Source organism: Lactuca serriola, chromosome 8 (genome assembly GCF_051521515.1).
Source record: "Lactuca serriola cultivar US96UC23 chromosome 8, Lser_US96UC23_V15, whole genome shotgun sequence".
NCBI lineage: Eukaryota > Viridiplantae > Streptophyta > Magnoliopsida > Asterales > Asteraceae > Lactuca > Lactuca serriola.
The window spans coordinates 275,932,728-275,954,156 of NC_136415.1; the positions used below are offsets into that span (position 1 = coordinate 275,932,728).

Below are 21,429 nucleotides of genomic sequence, written 5' to 3' on the forward strand. Positions count from 1 at the left end.
TATCATATCACTGACTAATCGGTACTAGCGTACAGTTCATAAAGCTCATAGACATATAATAGGCACATAAGGCATCCTTCCTAGATCCTCATCCCTACTCTAGCATACAGTTCTCATAACATATCATAACATAAACTTGTATGAGTAATTTGCGAGTATTTACTTGAGCCCTGCTGATTACATGCACCACACCCTTTTCTCTTTTCAAAGTTCTTTTCCCTTTTCAAAATTCTTTTTATAAAAATCATTTTCTTTTGAAAATTTTCATACCAAGTCCTGAGTTTGAGCTCAGACACACCCGAGAGTGTGCCCGAATCCCTCAAACCAAGGCTCTGATACCAACTTGAAACATCCCAAAAATACAGTCCAAAAATTTCATTTTTATTTATTAAATAACCATAATTATCCAAATCATTTCATAAAAAACATTAGTCATAGCACCAAAAATTGGGTATCTCATCGAAACTCATATCATATATATCAAAGTGAAAACATCCCAGGCTGAACAAATGGTGTGTACACTGCAATCGTCCCAAGCTCTTCCCCTTGCTACCGAAAGTACATGAATCCAAAACTGAATATTATAAGCACGAAGCTTTGTGGGTCTCTCCAAACTACCACATACCATACACATAATCATGCTACTAAGAGATACGGGCCCCGCCCACACTCAAGGAGATATGGGCCCCACCCACACTCCACTAACTAAGAGATATAGGCCCCGCCCATACTCTGCTAACTAGGAGATACGGGCCCCGCCCACACTCAGCTAATCATGAGAGACGAGCCCCACCCACACTCAGCAAATTATGAGACACTGGTCCCGCCCATACGCAGCTAATCATGAGATATGGGCCCCGCCCATACTAAGCTAATCATGAGATACTGGCCCCGCCGACACTCAGCTAATCATGAGATACGGGCCCCGCCACACTCAGCTAATCATGAGATACGGGCCCCGCTTACACTCAGCTAATCATGAGATATAGGCCCCGCCCACACTCGAATAATAATGAGATACGGGAAACGCCCACACTCACATATATAAACAAACACATACATGTACTATACTGACAACAAGTACACAACCTACCAACATACTAATAACCACACTCAAGTAATGGTGTGATACGAGCCCCGCCCACACTCAGCTAATGATAAGATACGGGCCCCGACCACACTCAAATAGTAATGAGATACTGGCTCCACCTACACTCACAAACATAAACAAACACATACAAGTATCACATAGACAACAAGTATAACAATCCAACAATACGATTGATATCTATACTCTGCTAATAATGAGATATGGGCCCCGCCCACACACCATGTTTCTATCAAGAACATATAAACTACACAAGCCGTCATTGGTGCCTTAGACACGTTCAATCCAGGAGGAAACTCACCTCACACTGCAGACGATCCCTGGCTGCTGGCTGACAAATTCCTGAACTGTCAACATCAAAATAAAACCCAATTAACCATTTTGGTTTCCAATGCATAATTCTAAAATCCCTACTTGGGGTAATAGGACCATTTTACCCCTAACCTAGCTTGGTCCAAGATTAAGGCGCAAACTCATACTTTGAAGGCCCAATAGTCAAATAATCATCCAAGGCCCAACTATGGCCCAATTTTCCAAATTGGTCCCAAACCTTTACATGGTCTTACCCTAAGGCCTAACCATTTGTTCTAGTCCAAACATTTGGCATTCCAATGGTCCAACATCTCATAATCATCGAGGCCCAGTTATGGCCCAATTTTCCAAATTGGGCCTAAGCCTTTCCAATGGGCCTTATGCTAAAGCCCATCCAAATATTATAGTCTATATACTAGGTCTTGGATGGCTCATCAACAGTCCAAACATCTAGGCCCAATATAAAAGGCCCAACTCAAAACCCAACACAATTAGGGGTTTCACATGAAATGACGATTAGGGTTAATTAGAAACACTAAACCCATTAAGGACTTAATCCATTAATTCCATCAATCTACTAGGTCCATAATACAGTGTAATTGGGCGTAATTCATACTTTAATCCACTACTCTAAACGCGGGTCCCGACAAATCCAAAATTAACATCTTCCAAAATTAAGGTTTTCTAAACCCTAATTAGGGTTTCCAACCCAAACACAGCCAGCCAAGTCCAAGATTAAGTTTTTAGGTCCATTAGAGTTCCACTAGGCCAGACACCACCCATTGCCACCTTGGGCGGTGGTTGGCGGCGGCAGCTCACGACGGCAAGCGGCGGCAGCCACTATTTCCAATGGTGTTGGTGGTGGTTCCTGCCCAAAAATCACATATACAACTTCACACCCATAAAGTACACACTCACACACAAAAACACACACACAACCACCCTTCATGGTGGCTGGTGGCGGCAGAAAACTATGGTAGGGGCGACAGCCACCACCTTGAGGTGGTGGTCGTGGGTTTTCCGGTCGTATATTGTGCAAACAACTCCAAGACCACAATAAACAACATCTAAATACTCAAACACATAACGTCCACCCACCCCTAAGCGACTGACGTCGCCGAAATACCACAAAAATGGCGGCCAACAGGCGGCGACAGCCACATGCGACATACCCGACGTCAAACCACCGAAAGGAACAAAGGAGAGGAGAAAGAGAAAGAGATGGCATATAACATTACCAGAAGCCTCTCGGTAGCTCGCAACCCATGCTGCAGCGAACACGGCCATTCGTCGGCCTTCAGCGGTTATCGAGGTTGCTCACGACGTCTCCGGTGGAGTTCAACTCGACTGGTAGCGGTGGCCTAGGAGGCTCTCATGGTGTTGTCTGAAGTATTGTACCCCTAGGGTTAAGGTTACACGGTGGGGGGAAAGGACACCGGGTATAAGTCCCGTGTTCGTTCAAACCTTTGTCCATTTTACCAAGATCGGGCCATCCTCGCTAGATCTTTTCAATTTAAACCCAAAACATACCCTTTAGCCTCTACCTCCATAAAATCTTTTTAACTTTAATCCATTATTTACCATTCAACCCCTTTCTTCAAAATTTTATTTCAATTTAAATCAGAATTTACCAAACAACCTTGAACCTCCAAAATTCTTTACGAACTAATCCGGGAATTACATTTTAACCCCCAAACTCTCAATTATGACTTTTTTAACCCCCAAAACCAATGTCTTGCTAAATTATTCCGCATTTAGGGCTACTATTCATTAATAAATTCTTATATATATATATATATGTATGTATGTATATATATATATATATATATATATATATATATATATATATATTTAATAAACGAAATGTTACACTATACTCCGGGGTCAACGGTACCAAGACCAACCCAGTGGTTTGTTAACCTAGTAGTTGTTGATATGCTAAGTATGGATTAGATATGCATGCTAGTTTGATATGCTAGTCTGTTAGATCTGTAAGACTACATGTGATACTGTCTGTTTATCTATATATATGATGTTATCTATTATATGTCGACATATTGTGTGGGTTGTGTTGAGGTTGTACTGCTCCATGTTGTGGCCAACAAACCCTGGAGCATGCTAGATATGAGATGAGGGCCAGGGAGGCCATGCTAGACTCATACTGAGGGCTCATGAGCAATCCAGATACAAGTTGAGGGCTGGGAAGGGCATGCCAGACTCGTAGTGAGAGCTTAGTGGTATTCAGTCCGATGAGTGATCAGGTCGGGGAGCACGCCAAACTTATGCTGTAGGATCAGGGGTAATCCAGTTTGTTAGTTGTGGACCTATTACATGTTGTTATTATATTTGTGCTATTTGTTATGTACTTGTATTTTGGTGGAAACTCACTAAGCTTTGGACTTACAGTTTTGAATTATGTTTCAGGTACTTCAGAGGATCGTGGAAAGGCGAATGCATGGTCATGCACCTCCTCATGTTTTGTTTTATAATTTTGGGATTTCTCTGATGTTTAAACTTGTTTTGAAAACTACAATGTAAACAAATATGATTTTTCGTTGATTGAAAAAGTTTAAATTTTCATGAAATTTTTATGAGTGTTACAATCTTAAATTCCTTGTATGCTTGATTTTGTTAGGGTTTATATTTATTTTCTTAGTTTCCTGATTTAATTTCCGCTTTAATTATATGTGTGTATCGACATTTCTATGGGGGAAAAACAATATTAGCATTTACGATTATATCACCACTACTATTCCTTTTTTCTAAGAAAAAACAGAAAAAATTGGTATGGGAAGTAATCTTTTCCATCTTTAAATAAAGTCTCTTTCATAGACATTTTATATTTATTTGCTTTTATTCCTTAATTGATTGGTATGTATTATTTGGTGGATTTTTTGATAAATTAGGTGCTTCTTTTCGTCTACTTCAAAAGATTATGTCTATGAAAGTTATGATGATATTACAGTTTGGAGAAATTAGATAATAATTTTCATTTATTTTATTTATAAACAATTTGGCGATTGGCATTGATCATCGGTGAAATAAGTTAATAGTCTTCATTATTTATTAGTAAATCTTTGGAGAATAACATTTTGATATAATGTCACAAGACTGCTAAGAACGAACAAAGAAGGAGAATAATGATTATTTCAAGAATAACAATTCTTTTTTTGCAAAAGATTTCAAGAACGACAAACCTGATGAAAACGAAACAAGAATCAAAAAAGAACTGTTTCAAGAATGTCAAAATGTTTTTTAAGATTTTTATTCTTTTGATGTATTTTACTTTCTAATTGTATTTTAAGTTCATTATCACAAAAATGTTAACATATTCTAAAGAATATCGTTTATATTAACATTTTACCATTAGTATGATATACCGTGAAAATGATATGTCATTGTTCTCATTCTAAGAGAATGATTCAAAAATTTTATTAGTTTATTACTGACATTCTCATGGAATATCATTCTAGCAACATATCATTTTTGACAGGGTAAAATTGATTATAACTAAAAATTACATTAGAATTGAAGCTTAATTAATTTAAAAAAAATCATATATATAAAATTTGGAGAATTAATAATTCTTTAAAATCCAAAATTTTCATTTTTTTAAATATCGTTTAAACGACTAAACTACCCTTTCAATGAAATTTGAGAAATTATAAAGTACTTGTTACCCCCATTGTAATATAATATACCTTCACATCATAATCATTCATTATTTTCATATATTGGTACAAAATTGTCCTGACGACCACAAAATAGATGTTATTCACATTTTATATATATATATATATATATATATATATATATATATATATATATATATATATATAAAAGGAGTAAAATGGTGTATTTAAAAGGACCTTGGATATACATCGTAATTTTTTTAATTATAAGCATGCATTTTTATAAAATTTGAAATGTTTGACAAAAAAAATACGAATTTAATCAAACCATAGGATCAAAACTATAATTTACTCTATATTTTATAATTATGTTTTTAACACGTAAATAGCAAGTTTAAGGACTTCTACTTAAAATAATAATAATAATAATAATAATAATAAAGATGTTTTAAATCAATACGTTGATTTTGTTGGGCTAAAACGATATTGACCCTAAAATATACTTTTTGGTAATGTCTTACAACTGACACACGTAACAAATATAAACCATACAACATAAGATTCACCAATCACCAATGAGAAAAAGCGATCAGATGGAATTTGATTCTCAGATCCCTCCACTTTTTGACATTCGAAAACAGATTCTTCATCCCAGCAAGGCGCAGGTAAAATTCTCCATTTCATTTAAAAATTCGTCAATCATACTAATTAATAGCGTTTGAATTTCTTATATCAATGTCTAAACTGAGAAATTCTCCTTTCAGTAGCGATTTACGTCTGATAAGTATGTGATGTTCTATCTGATTTTTTGCATGTGTGTGCAATTATATATTACGTTAAACAGATTTTTAAATTCTCCAATCAAAAAAAGATATATGAATAATTATTGGTGTGAAAACCGTTTTATGTACAGGTATACCTGGAGACGGAAGATGCTTGTTTCGCTCTGTTGTTCATGGTGCATGTTTGAGAGCAGGAACGTCAATTCCAAAGGAAAATGCTGCGAAGGAACTTGCTGATGATCTCAGATCCAAGGTATTGAATAACTACAACTGATATTTAGTATTTATTTTCTTCAATTAAACAATTAACGTTATATTATGACTTAGAACTTTTCGAATATCAAATCTAATTATTTTCAAGAATTTTAAAAAACTAAAGTTAGTTTTGAGATTGAAATTGATCTTATACGATTCTAAAAATTGTTACTTTACCTTTTGATCTAAAGCATATATAAGGATTAAGGAGTATTGTTATTTTTGATAGGTTGTGAAGGAGTTGATCAAGAGAAGGTCCGAAACTGAATGGTAAGACTGAAGCTCAATCTTCAATCCTAAAACAAGTGTAACTTTGATTAAACAGTAGCTTCTAATATCCAAAAAAAAAAAAAAAAAAAAAAACTCGAGGTATGACAAAATAGATGAATCATGGACATATGGTTTTATGCTTTTTTTTAAATGATTATAATGTTGGGTGAGATTTTGAGAAATCAATTCAAATGTTGCAATTTTTTTGGATATCTAACCTAATAAATGAAAATCAATTTTGTTCAATGTCATGTTCTCATTCAATTTGATACATGTCATTTTCTAAGAGTTTTTGAATTATTTCTTTTCCACTTGTCATTTTCTTAAATTTTTTATTTTTCTTAAATTTAAAATTCACATTTTAATGAGATTTATAAATGTAAAGTAGATCATTCTATTAAATTTCATAATAAATGTTCTACAACCTTTATTATTTGCTTTATTTATTATATTCTTTGTATTTATGTAAAATTATTATTTTAAAAACTATGTAATGCTTATAATTTTATATTAAATTTTTTTATAAACTCGTGTAATACATAGGTCTCACACCTAGTTTCTAATAAATAGACTAACATGGATTTTCAGGTTTCTTGAAGGTGATTTTGAGACTTATATCTCACATATGAAACGGTCACATGTGTGGGGAGGTGAACCGGAACTATTTATGTCTTCTCATGTCCTTAGGTATGTATCTATTTTTTATTTTGTCAAAAGTCAAAACCTTAATGCATGCTAGTTAGTGGTAGACTATTTCAAAATCTCTCATAAACTAAAAGTTATCTCATACCTAAAAGGATAACCCATAAATATATATAAAGCTAGTTGATATATAAAAGGCTAATTAAACTAACTGAAACAACTAACTGAAACAGGTAAAATAACATAAAAATATTGGTTTTTTTATAATTAATTAGGTATATTTGACAGAATTTTTAAGAAGCTCAATAAGCTCCTTGAAATGTGTTGAAATGCTAACGTAAGAATATATATTTTTTTATAAACTACTTTTTAATTTGTCAAACCTAAATTGTGGCAGGTCAAACGTAAGATAAACCACCAATTATATACTTTTTTGTAATTTTGTATTAAGTTTATAATATTGTATCCATTATTTACAGGGTGCCTATCAGAGTTTATATGATAGATAAAAAATCTAAGTCTGTAAAAGTAATAGCGGATTATGGACAAGAGTATGGGAAGGAAAATCCAATTAGTGTTCTTTATCATGATTACGGACACTATGATCTTTTGCATTGAAGGTAAAATTTAGCAACACTTTGGGAATCGTTTTACAATCTTTTTTATTTTCTGTTTTTGTATTAACATTATCAAGAACAGGTAAATATGACCAAAAATTGTGTTTGCAAAATTGAATCAGATAACAAAAATTCCATTAAGAACAGCTAGAAATTATGAACTTAACGAAAGAAAGATATGTAAAGTGTTTGATTTTAATAAGGTTGGAGTTTCAACATATGTTAAACACAAACTTTTGTTTTCCATACTTATTTGTCTTAAAAATATACTAAGAAATGAATATTTTCCATATTGTACATTTCTACTCAATATGAATGGCTATTAATTAAATGAATTTAAGAACTAGGAATCATTTAATACTTAGATTTTACGAAATATATTTATTTATTCATGAAAAATGTAATTTTTTTATTAAGTTCTTTGATTAAAATATGCAGATCAAATGTTCTCTTAATAGTTCTTAGTTTCTTAGCATTCTTTTCACGTTAATTATATAACTTGTTGGCATAAATAAAAATAAAGCCACACATTGTTCCTTTATGGAAACAGATAGCAAGGTTCGACATTGATTTTTTGAAGTTTATATGAAGAATATGAATGATTACTTTCTGGAAATATTGATTTGGTTAATCCAATGGTGAGAGTTTATGCAAACCCATTTTATTTTGACTTTTGATTTAACCTTTAAAACTTTTTTTTTTTGTGGAAACACATTTCAAATTTCTTATCTTCGTTTGAATAAGCTAATTGTAAATTATCATTTCCAAATCTGGAACGATTATTATCAAATTAATATTTTGTATGTTATTGTAAAAAGAGACGAGCGAATGATTATGAAACCTATGGTCTTAAGCCACATAGTGAGTTTATGTGTTATTGAAACCTATCATCTACATGAAATGCAGTTGATTTGATATCAATTCCCTGTTATTTTCAGGCTTAATTATATCTGGCATACAAAATTTTATTTAGTTTCATTATATACAACTAAATATAGATATGCATTATGCAATTAATCGGATGACTGTACATGATGGAAATTTATGCCCGAAGGCTTTTATTAGTTTGTATGCTAATTTCTTAAGTTTAATTTTTGCGAATTCAAACCCAAACGGGTTGTAATTTCAAATGGCAATGTATGGTTCTTCCATCTTCATGCGGTATAACCTTACAATCAAATAAAGTTAGGGGTGACTATATTAACCAAAAAACCAAACCATAACAAAATAAATATATATAACTGAACCATTACTAAAAGATATGGTAAGATTTTTAATTTTGATTAACTCAATACATATGATTTGGTTATGGTTTTCATCTAAAACCGAATCACTATAAACCGAACAGAATTAATAATATTAATAATTGTTTTTAATGTAATATACTATTAAATATATGGTATGTTATATTACGAAATTACAAGATAATTAAAAACACGACTACAAAAGAAATTAAACATGAACTAACAACTAAATTAAACATAAAATTACAAGAATAATAAAAGTTAAATGGTTCACATCGCATTGAATCTTGATTGAGAATTTGAACAATTTCTCCTGTTATGACCAGGTTGATGGCATAGTTCACATTTACGAGGTTCATCAGGATGGCAAACATCCATCTCGTTACGAAATCGATTTTCACGCCTCCGACCTCGACCGACAACACATTTTGAGTTATATGCTTGAATACTCCAATTAGCCTCTAACTAATAATCAACATGAGGAAGTGGTGAAAACCCGTCATTATATTGTTGCTTGTATGTCACAGTTGTGTAAACATCATTGATAATGGAAAAAGGGTTATCCTCTCTAAAACGACAAAATGCAAGAGCATGTGAACAAGGGAATCTTTCCATCTGCCACTTACGACATGTGCATGTATGTTGATAATAATTGACAGTGTGGGTATTTCCTCTGTTTTCATTTAATCGTAACTTGGTGACAATTCTATAGACACCTTCATTATAGTTGAACTCAGTTAAAGTATGACTTTGTGCAGAAGTGTCACGTTTACGAAAGAGACGCCACATACATGATGGTAGAGGTGTATTGCAATTCATTGCAGCATCACTATGTTTTCTAAAAAGTTGCACAGCTCTATTGAATGTAAGATCAATACACGCCCTAATAGGTATTTGTCTTGCTCCTCGTAGCGCATTATTCATACTCTCGGATATATTTGTCGTTAACGACCCCCATTGACGATTTTCATCATAAAAAAGACACCCTTGACTTTTATCAATTTGGTCTAAATACTGTCAGGCTTCAAGATTGATTGCTTTGATTTGTTTCTTATACTTCACAAACTTTCTTTTTTGTGTGGTGCTTCCAATATCCCAACAAAATGATTTAAGCCTCACGCTCTTGTACTTTTTCATGAGATTGCTTCTGATGTGTCGAAGACAAAATCGATGGTATCTCAATGGCTCTTTCCATTCCTTTAGATTTTCCATTGCGTGAATTATTCATTGATGTCGGTCTGAAATAACACACAATTGTCTGTCTTGAGCAACAAAATGTCTAAACTGATACAAAAACCAACTCCAATTGTGTGTAGTTTCCTCATCAACAATGGCATAAGAAAATGGTAATATATTATTGTTGGCATCTTTTGTAACAACAATAAGCATTTTACCCTTGTACGAACCTCTCAAATGACAAGCATGAATGGAAATAACAGGTCGGCATAGATGAAATGCATTAATTGCAGGTCCAAAAGCCCAAAAAATATACTTAAATGTTGCCACATGTGATGAGCCATTTGGATTATGAAACCATTTCATGATGGTATTAGGATTTAAAGTTTGCAAAGTTGCAATGTACTTGGGTAACTCTGCCAAGTTACTTTCCCAAGTTCCATAAATGTTCTTTGTGGCTTTCCTCCTACCATGTCATGTCTTCCAATAAGAAACATCAACATTTAGAATATTTTTAATATCTGCCTGTATATGTTTCACTGGATAAGCAATATCTTTTTCAATTGAGTGGATGATATAGAAGGCTATAGTTGCAGAGTTTAGACTTCTGTTGTCATTGCCTCTACAAGATCTGAAACAATTGTATGCATCCACCTAACGTGTGATCTTCCACATATGATGGTTTTTCTTTTTCATTGCACGAACATATCATGCACACTGCGGTGTATATGGGTTAGTATTAGAACTTCCTTCTTCACTGCTAAGAGTTTTACACTTTGCTATCCAAAAACTACTTTTACTTTCACAAACCTTAAACTCTCTATTTTGCTTAATCGACCAAAGTCTTACTGCCTTTTTTTACTTGATCCTTATTTTCAAACAACATTCCTAACCTTATTTTGTTTTCAAATTCATTCCAAAAATCTAAATGAATTTTGTCTTGAATATCTACTATGTCATTGTCTCCTTCGTCTCCAGTATCGTTCATAAAGTTCATAATTTGATGGTTACTCACAATCGGAGTTTCATTCACATTATCGTCTGACTCATCCCCAACATCACTTAATGATTCACTAACACTATTTTCACTAAATTGGGAGTTGGGTTCATCAAATCCAAATTCATTATCTGTCTCACATCTAGCACCATTAGGTAAAGGAAATTATACCTCAGAGGGGTTGGTGACAAAATCAATAGGGTGAACTGGCTGTGATACTCCATAATTGTTAAGTAGATCTACTAGACTAGTATTTGCAGGCCACATTATTTGTAACTGCAAAATAAACAAAAAGATAAAATATATAAATTATCATATTATATATAATGTTTCACGTTAGATATCTGAAATTTAGACAAGAGTATGTACCTTACAATTTAGTTGTGAAGGAAGATTTGTGTATGAAGTCACAAACGTGACTGAAGAATTAAAGAAGAAAAGCTAGGATTTCAAATTTGTGAGAACTATGACTTATGAAAATGATGATGGAAACTAAAATGGTAAATTCAATATATATATATATATATATATATATATATATATATATATATATATATATATATATATATATATATATTAGAAAATGAATTAAACGTAAACAAAGTTATAATTATTTTTTTAACTTTTACTTACTTATTTTCAGATGAAAGTGACAATTCATGCTTTTACTTTTGCATGTGGATAGTGACAATTAAGACATCTACTTTTGCATGTGGATAGTGACAACTCAGGCATCTACTTTCCAGATAAAGAATAACAATTCAATGACTTTTTTTTCTACAAATAATTTGACATAAAAATTATATATATATATATATATATATATATATATATATATATATATATATATAAGATTAAAAAGAAATACTTGATATTTACATAAATTTTGATTATGTAATTTGAATAATAAACTTATATATTATATATAAAGATTAAAATATAAACTTAAAAAATTAAAGATATAAAAATTAAATAATATATAAGTTGTGGTATTATTATGAAAGTTGAAAGGGCGAAAATGTAAAATTATATATTAATACGTTGTTTTTTTATGTGGGGCCACAAAAAAACCTATTTTTGCAAATCAAATAAGAATCAATCCATTTTTACAAAGGGTTTTTATTTTCAACCCAGCTTTGCAAAAAAAACTCAGCACTCAAGACCTTTGGGATCAACTTGGAGAAATCTTTCAAAACAACATATCCACAAGGGTTGTTTACCTCGAGGAACAGTTTAATTCCACACATTTGGCCTCCTTCTCTAATCTTAACGATTATTGTGATCGTCAAAAAAGTCTCTCGGGTCAATTGGCCAACGTAGGTAACCTTATCTCAGAAGTTAAAGTGGTTCTTCAATTAATGTATGGTCTCACAAAAGAATATGATATTGTTTCCAATCTAATCCAACAAACGCATCCTCTACCCTCGTTTAAAAAAGCATGCTCTCAACTTCTCCTTGAAGAAAAACGTCAAACCAACTAGTCGACTCATGCACCTCAAGCTCTGGTTACTCAAAAGGTATCATGCATATCCACCAACAACACATCCCAACTATCTAATCTCACAACCGGCAATAATGCATCTCGCGGTGGTGGTCGGGGAGACTATCGGGGATCCAACCGTAGACGAGGCGGTCGAGGACGCGACAGAGGTCGTGGGCGCCACACCAATACCTATCCATGGCCTTTTCCTTGGTATCAATCATCACATTAGGCTTCCCCACCTTAACCCTACCCAAAAGCAGCTCCAAGCCCACAAATAGGTCTTCTCGGCCCAACACCATGAGCTTAACAGCAAAAAAGTGGATCACAGGCTAACTATTCATCTGAGTACGATCCACCTATGATCCCCTCCCAACTCGATGCAACTTTCCATACAATGCAAATACGTCCTCCAGACAATTCTTGGTACATGGACACTAGGTCTACTTCTCATCTCACTAAGGACTGATGTACTCTCTCCCACACCAACACATTAACTAAACTGCATTCGATTCTGATTGGTAATGACACTAACATTCCTACTCGAGGTCAAGGCTGCATCGTTCTTTCAATTTCTAATCATTCTTACTCTCTCAAAAATGTCAATCATGTTCTTCAAATTATTAAAAATTTGGTCTCTGTTCGTAAATTTACTTGGGATAATTAGGTATCCGTTGAATTTGACCCTTTCGATTTCTTTGTGAAGGATTTTATAAAAAGGAAGTTTCTCACATGCCACAATAGTATCGGTGATCTTTACCGATTCACTTCCACCTAAGACAAGTATTCCTCTGTCTCCTTCCATGCCACTTCAATAACAATTTATCACAACCGTTTTGGTCACCCGAGGTTTCTGTTTTTCATTTACTTAAGTCTAGTTTACCAAATTCTAGTTTAAAGTTCAATAATTTGTGTAATGTCTGTTCTTTAGGAAAACGTTTTTATCTTCCATTTTCTCTATCTCAAACAATTACTAGTGCTCTTTTTGATATTATACATGCCGATTTATGGACTTCACCCGTTGAATCTAAACTTGGTCATAAATATTATTTAGTCTTGCTTGATGATTTCTCATACTTTCTTTGGACATATCATTTACAAACCAAATCTCAAGTATGTCCAATCTATCAGCAATTCTACACTCTAATACAAACACAATTTCAACGAACTATCAAAATAATTCAATACGGCAATAGTCGTAAATTCAATAACTCTATATTACACTAACTTTTCGCTAACACAGGTACACAATTCCAATTTAGGTTTCCTTATACCTCATCCCAAAATGGTAAAGCTAAAAGAATCATTTGTACCATTAATAACATGGTTCGTAAAAACCTTCTTCATGTCTCTATTTCACCCTCCCATTGGCATCATGCACTAGCCTTTACCGCCCACATGCTTAATATATTACCTTCTACCGCCATTAAAAACAAAACCCCCACCGAAATTTCAACCACTACCCCACACAAATTTGGTTCTTATGCTATCCTAACATATGAGCCACTACCCCAAACAAATTGGCATCTCGTTCCGTACCCTCCCTATTGTTGGATAAGGTGTCTAAGTCCATAACTATATTTGAGATGTACTTGACCCGACCCAACATGGTCCATTTGGGTTGCACTTCATCCGAACAATTGATGGATAGTCTTTTGAGAATAGTATGTTTATGAACTATTAATATATTAAAAGTTCTAATATATTAATGTGAAATCACATTATTTAATTAGTATTGATCTAGAATTAATTTGGTGATCAAAAAGGTGAATAATTAAATATGGGCTCTTGTAATTATATAGTCTGGGCTATTGTTTATTTGGAATGGGCTAAGCTTGCATGGAAAATCCATGGATAGTCCATGGAGCTTTAATCTATGAATCTCATGGAAATGAAAGGTCATGGGTATTAGGGTTTACATAAATGTAACCCTAATCCACCACACTATATAAAGGAGTCATTGTCACTTGAAATTGCACTAGTTTGTGTGAGAACTAAAGAGTGGCCGATTTCTAGAAGTGATATACTAATCTCTCAAGTTTCCAAAGTTTGTGGTGATTTGTGACTTCCATTTGAGGCATCCATGTTATTGGTGTTAGGCTCTCAAACTCCAAGCAATCAACCACTACTAAAAGGTATGTAATTCTACTATTGTTTTATGATTCAAGTACCCCACAACATGCTAGTTAGGGTGTAAACCTTGGAAAATTATTATTTGCATGTATCTTAGAGAAAACGTAGATCCAAGGTTTCTAGGGTTGCATGTACACCATAGGAGTGTTAGAATGCTCAGAACCCTTCAGTGGTATCAGAGCCTAGGCTTGTTTTCTTGATACTTGATGCAAACTGTTGAAAAAACTCAAGATTTCTGCATTATGTTGAGTGAACTCGCCGAGTCCATGGGGGACTCGATGAGTCCATGTGTAAAATCATCCTACTCGTCGAGTAGGTTCGTGCACTCGACGAGTAAGATTCCCTGAATGCAGATTTTTGAGTTTGGCTGCTGGAAATGGACTAGAAACATTACCCTAAACTGTTATGGTCTTATAAAACTTGTTTTAGATGGTGTAATTGTTATGTTAATCCATTTACAATGGCTATTATCAAAATTTCAAGTTTTGTATGAGTAGTTTATGATTCTTGAAATTGTTGATATGAACATTCATGAACTTATGAGCTTAGAAGATCATAGGAATTGTTTTTTTAGTTTAATTCTTGATCTTGATGTGTTTTAATGGAATCCATAATTTGTCCTCGAGTTACGGATAACCAAAAGTCATTCTTTTAAAGTTCATTAATAAACACATAGGTTACATAAAATGAAAAGTCTCTCATTTTAATAAACCATTAACTCATAAGTTATGAAGTTGAAAAGTTTTGAAAGTTCCAAAACTTGCCCTCAAGTTTTGGAACATGTAAAGTCTCACACATTTTTTGAAAACTTTAGTTCCAACACCTAGAATTTTAAACGTTAAAATTCAACCCTTATACTTTATAATATTATAAGTTAATATATATATATATATATATATATATATATATATATATATAAGAACAAAATTCATTTTACTGTTAGTAGACCTCATTCACGAAGTCGGTCTATAAGGGGGCATAAGGTTGTTGCCTATAAAATGGCAGTTTAATGGGTGTCCACTCTCACCCACCGCTTCCTTGATTGGTGGAGGGTCGTTAGCCGAACGGGTAGGACAATGACTTTAATCCTCATTAAAAGTATGATGATTGTAAAGTAACTAAATATTTTTATAAATTCTCAATCTTAGTTACATTAGGAAAATGTGAATAAGGTGCTAACCCATGAAATTACACTTTGCACTTTGCTTAAAGTCGTTAGTGGAACATGTGTGATTAACCGACACACTAACCTGGACTTTACAAGGTAGGCAAAGGGTGACTTAAGGTTTATCATAGGTCGGTGGAGCGCATGTTGTTAACCGGCACATCGATTGAGTGATAAACATTAAGGGTACCAAGTAATTTGCATGGTTACTTCACACCTTGTTTTGTGATCCTCGACATCCCAGTCACAAAACTTGAAGGGCACACTCGAGATTGAAACATGTCATTGAAAAGTTCAATGAATCTCAAAGAATCTCAAAGAATCTAGGAGTTTCAAAACCAATTAAAACCTAATAATTTATTTTATTTTTCATTGTGGAAATTGGTGAATCGTCATTTACCTACCTTCAAATATTTTATAGCTTGGATTAAGACATCCCTCTTCTAAGTTATAAAATATTGTGTTGGGTCCTAGCCTTAATATTACATTTGGGTGTTTTATTAAGGACTATCTTTATATCTAATCTAAACTTGTCTTTCTTCTTTTTCAGATGTCTTCCAAAAATGTTTCTTCTGGCTCAAACACTATCGGCTCCTTCTCTCTCATGAACCTTTGTGGGAGAGTCATCTTCATGTTGGATTAGTGTCTAAGTCCATAACTATTTTGGTATATACTTGACCCGATGGTGCATGGTCCTTTTGGGTTGCCTTCACCAAAGCAACTTGATAGGATGAATTATGGAGAGAAAGGATTAAATATGATTTATTAATATATTATGAGAATAATATATTAAAGGAGAAATCATATTGTTTAATTAATATTAGTAAAGAATTAATAAGAATTAAGTTTGTGACTAAAAGAGATTAATTAAACTTAAGGGACTGGAATTGTAATTATAAGATAATTGCAATTGGGCTATGCATTGCCTTATATTATAAGGTGGGACGAATTCTATGGGGAAACCCATTAGAAATCGTCCAAGTCCTTTAAGGAAAGGAGTCCATGGGTTGCTTAGGGCTTAAGCATCCAAATTAGGGTTTCCTTGTTAGATAACCCTAATAGCCTCACTATTTAAGGAACCCTTATGCCCAAAAACGTGGACAAGCTTCCTTCTAGGGTTTCCACATGTTTTGGGCAGCCTCCTTCTCTTCTCCTCTTCATCCTCTTGCTCTTGGTGTTTGTGAACCATTACAGGAGTGACATTTGTGACTCTAAGCTTTCTAAAGTCAATACAAGAAGGATTTGGGATTGTTATTGCTATATAACAATCAAGGTAATAACTTAAACCCATTCTTATGTTAATATGATTACTTGTATGTTAGAATTAGGGTTTATAGTCTTGGATAATTTGCATGTACAATAGAGAAACCTAGATCCAAGCATTAGGGTTTGTATGAGCACATAGGATGTTCTTATAGCTAAAACTCATCAGTGGTATCAGAGCCTTGATTGGTTTCTATTGTATTGATGCATTATGTAGCTGAAAATCGTATTCTGGCTTACTATTCGACCTGACTCGGTGAGTCACTACTTGGACTCGGCGAGTCAGCCCTACTCGGCGAGTTCCAAAGAGTGACTCAGCGAGTCGGAGCGTCAGACAGAGGAAATTTCGGATTTTGTTGCTGTTTTGCTTAAGGATTATTACCATATTCATTTTAAACCTATAAAATACGATTTTTATTGTTTCTTAAAGAATATCCTTGCCAAAAAACAAGATAATTACCAATTGATTAGATAATAACTTCCTTATATGATAAAGACTGGATTATTTGTATTAATTGGGTAACTTATTTTGCAAGAAATTGAAAATTAGGTCAAATATAGATAATGATGAAATTAATTGTTTAATTTATATTATTTGTTATTTGATCCTTGTGGTATGAAAAGTTTCAATTTTTCCCCTTTAGGTTTTATAGTTTAAATTTAAACTCAACAGTTTAGTTTTGAAATTTAAATAGTTGAAACCCTAATGTGTTGAAAAAGGTCTCAAAACTTGCCCTCAAGTTTTGGAATTTAAATTTTGATTAAAAGTTTAATTTTGATGTGTATTTAAATTCTAAACCTTAATGTTTTGAAATGTTTCAAAAACTTGCCCTCAAGTTTTGGAATTTAAAAGTTGATTAAAAGTTTAATTTAGGAATGTTAAATTCTAAAACCCTAGTATTGTTTTGAAAAGTTCAAATCACACCCTTATGGTTTTATTAATTAATTAAGATGTATAATTTAAAGAGGTTTAATAAATCCATAAAGTTTTGGTTTAAAATTTAATTGAATTAAAAGTATAATTGTTAAATTTGACCACATAATATTTTAAAAGTGTAAAATACACCTTATACTATATATAACATTAAAAGTCTAACATTATATATATGTATGAGTAAAAGTCAGTCTTACCGTTAGTAGGCCTCATTCACGAAGCTGGTCTATAAGGGGTGTTTAAGGAAATTGCCTATAAAATGGCGATTGAATGGGTATCCACTCTTACCCACCGCACTCTTGGCTAGTGGAGGGTCGTTAGTCGAACGGGTAGGATAGGACAAAACCTTCCATTATAAGTATAATGAAGTACAAAAGTAACTAAATGTTTTACGAATTCCCAATCTTAGTTACTTAGGCAAAAGTGAATTGATGCAATTCCATGAAATTACACTTTGTGCCTTTGCAAAGACGTTAGTGGAGCGTGTGTGGTTAACCGGCACACTAAATGGTTCTAAGCAAAGGTAGCAAAGGGTGACTCAATGTTTGTCATAGTTCGGTGGAGCGTGTGTGGTTTACTGGCACATCGAATAGGTGACTGTAACATGTGAGGGCACCATGTAAGTTTGCATGGTTATTCACACCCACTTTGTGATCCTCGGCATCCCAGTCACAAACTAGAGGGGCATATCGAGATTTAAACATGCCATTGAAAAGTTCAATGAATCTCAAAGGATCTAGGAGTTTCCATATATTTAAAACTTAAATTTCTTTTTCATTTTTCATGGTGGAAATTAGTGAATCGTCATTCACTTACCTTCAAATATTCTGCAACTAGATTACGGCATCCCTTTTCTAGGTTGTAGCATATTGTGTTGGGTCCTAGCCTTAGTATCTCATTTAGGTGATTTACTAAGGACTCAATCAATCAACTAACTTGAATTCATTTTCTCCCATTTTGTAGATGTCAAAGTAGGACAACTATGGTCTTCCCAAATCCCGTGGAACAAGCATTCCACATGAAGATGATATTCCACGATTCGATCGAGGAACAAGAGATCATGCTTCACTTCCTCCACCTCCTCCAATTATTCTCCCTAACCCACAAGTTCGAAGACTTGAAAAGTTCAAGCTCACTCAAGCCCTTTTGGCAAATAAACATAAAGAAGGAAAGTCGGTGTGTGCACACGTCCTAGGGATGAAGTCACACATTGATAGGTTAAGAATGTTGGGATCCGTTGTCTGTGGGGAGATGGCTGTTGATTGGGTTCTTCAGTCACTTCCTAACTCGTATAGTGATTTCGTAAGAGAGTACTATATGATGAACTGCGACGTGACCCTTATAGATCTCACCTATATGCTTATTGCCGCTGAATCAGCAATGATTTGGCGCAATGGAAAAGCAAAGTTGATTGGTGAATCTGCCTTCCAGACCTCTATGGAGATAGACAATGGCAACGAAAGACATGCTATGATCGAAAAGTTTGATCATAAGAGAAAGGAAATGTCTGAAGTAGTTCCATGTTCTGTTCCAAAAGAGTCAATTTGCTTTTATTGCCAAGAGAAGGGGCATTGGAGACGAAGCTGCCCTATTTACCTAAGAGATCTAAGAGATGGGAGAGGCAAAACGTATGGCTCTGCTTTAGGTAAAATACATTGACTAACTCCTTTAAGCTCCTATTCTAGATTCTTAATACATAATGTTATATGATCACAATTGATGTTTTTTAGGATCGAAGAAAAGAAAGGAAGCTTAAAGGGAAGATGTCACACCCCCAAAACCACGAACGGCGGAAACGTTCAGGGGTGGAGGACGTCATGTACAGTGTCACAACAGTGTAAAATAGTAAACAAGCAACAACATCATCCATTGCATTAAAAGTAAAGTTTTAATACATGAGTGTTATTTCATAATGTACAACAATAATATGAATAATCAAAATAAGGCGAGTCTTGTCTGTGCTCCATCTTCTCCGAAATCTGGCCATCACACCTGTCTAACTGATGACCTGAGAATACAAGTTATTTTGAAAGCGAGTATCAGCTTTAAAGCTGGTGAATTCAAAAGTAATTAAGTGTCGTTGTCTTGCTTATGAAAATCTATTATGAAGGCCATGTAAACCTTTAAATGAAAATGTTGATGTAAGTATGAAAAACCCTAGAAAATCCCTTATTTTCTATTAGTTTGAGATGTAGTGTTCTAGCAAGACCCGAATGTTTTGTTATGACAATGTAGTCTTCTACCAAGACCCGGATGTTTTGTTATGACAATGTAGTCTTCTACCAAGACCAGAATGTTTTGTTATGATAATGTATTCTTCTACCAAGACCCGAATGTTTTGTTATGACAATGTAGTCTTCTACCAAGACTCGAATGTTTTGTAAGTAAAATAATAGTTTTTCCTTCAATTGTTTAGTACTAAATTACTTAGTCTAACTAATCGTTTATGTGAAAGTATCACAAAATAAAGTAAACAGGAAAATGTACTACTGTAAGTGTTGTCACTGGGTACTAGGACTAACAGAACATCGCATTAAGCGAAATATGTAACCTAATGAACATCCGAAGATTGTCCAGAACAAGTATTAATGTAAGTTGTACTACTGTAAGTGTTGTCACTGGGTACTAGGACTAACACAACATCGCATTAAGCGAAATATGTAACCTAATGAACATCCGAAGATTGTCCAGAACAAGTATTAATGTAAGTTGTACTACTGTAAGTGTTGTCACTGGGTACTATGACTAACACAACATCGCATTAAGCGAAATATGTAACCTAATGAACATCCAAAGATTGTCCAGAACAAGTATTAATGTAAGTTGTACTACTGTAAGTGTTGTCACTGGGTACTAGGACTAACACAACATCGCAATAAGCGAAAGGTATAACCTTATGAACAATCGAAGATTGTCCACTTGTCCTCTGTAGCAGCAGCAGGTGGGTGGAGGGGTTAGCCCCGGTCATCGATCTACCTAGTATAAGTAGTAACCTTAGACCTCCGTAGATGGTCATCGACCACTGGTGCTAATCAGTGGGGTTCGGAATGGTAAGTCCCGCCGAGATATCCCATTGAACCGGGATAGGAAAGATAATTTACACAGAAAGTACTAATAAATCATCCTCGTAGTTCTAAGTACAAGTGTCCAGGTAAGTGAATACAGGATAATGCACCTATGTAAAAGTGTTCCTGTATGGTATTCATGTAAGTGTGTTCATGTAACAGGTAAGTATATGTAAACATATTCATGTATCATGTAATCCTAAGTAAGTGTACTCATCTATCATGTAAGGTATTGGTATAGACTCATGAATGAACTGACTCTGGTGTGATTCCTTGTAGTAGTAATAATGTTTGATATCTTTTAACTATCCCTATGATAAATAACTGAAAGGTAATTGGTTGTTTACGTAGGTT

General features: G+C 33.9%; 1 protein-coding gene across 6 annotated transcripts; it reads left to right on the forward strand.

Annotated features, from left to right (window-relative positions):
• The first annotated feature begins 5,725 nt into the window (after positions 1 to 5,725).
• On the forward strand, positions 5,726 to 11,281 carry LOC145065683 (OVARIAN TUMOR DOMAIN-containing deubiquitinating enzyme 4-like). Of its 6 annotated transcripts, XR_013688511.1 has the most exons (7): positions 5,726 to 5,836; positions 5,966 to 6,087; positions 6,319 to 6,359; positions 6,948 to 7,046; positions 7,481 to 7,621; positions 9,189 to 9,522; positions 9,621 to 9,860. XR_013688511.1 is itself a non-coding variant. In XM_079012724.1 (6 exons), exons 1-5 carry the CDS (start codon positions 5,788 to 5,790, stop codon positions 7,617 to 7,619), a joined length of 450 nt encoding a protein of 149 aa, XP_078868850.1. In that variant the 5' UTR covers positions 5,726 to 5,787; the 3' UTR covers positions 7,620 to 7,621; positions 9,189 to 9,578. The 6 variants fall into 6 exon arrangements, 4 of the variants coding, with proteins under 4 accessions (XP_078868850.1, XP_078868851.1, XP_078868852.1 ...); XR_013688512.1 differs by lacking the exon at positions 7,481 to 7,621 and having other exon boundaries at positions 9,621 to 11,281; XM_079012724.1 differs by lacking the exon at positions 9,621 to 9,860 and having other exon boundaries at positions 9,189 to 9,578.
• The last annotated feature ends 10,148 nt before the right edge of the window (positions 11,282 to 21,429 follow it).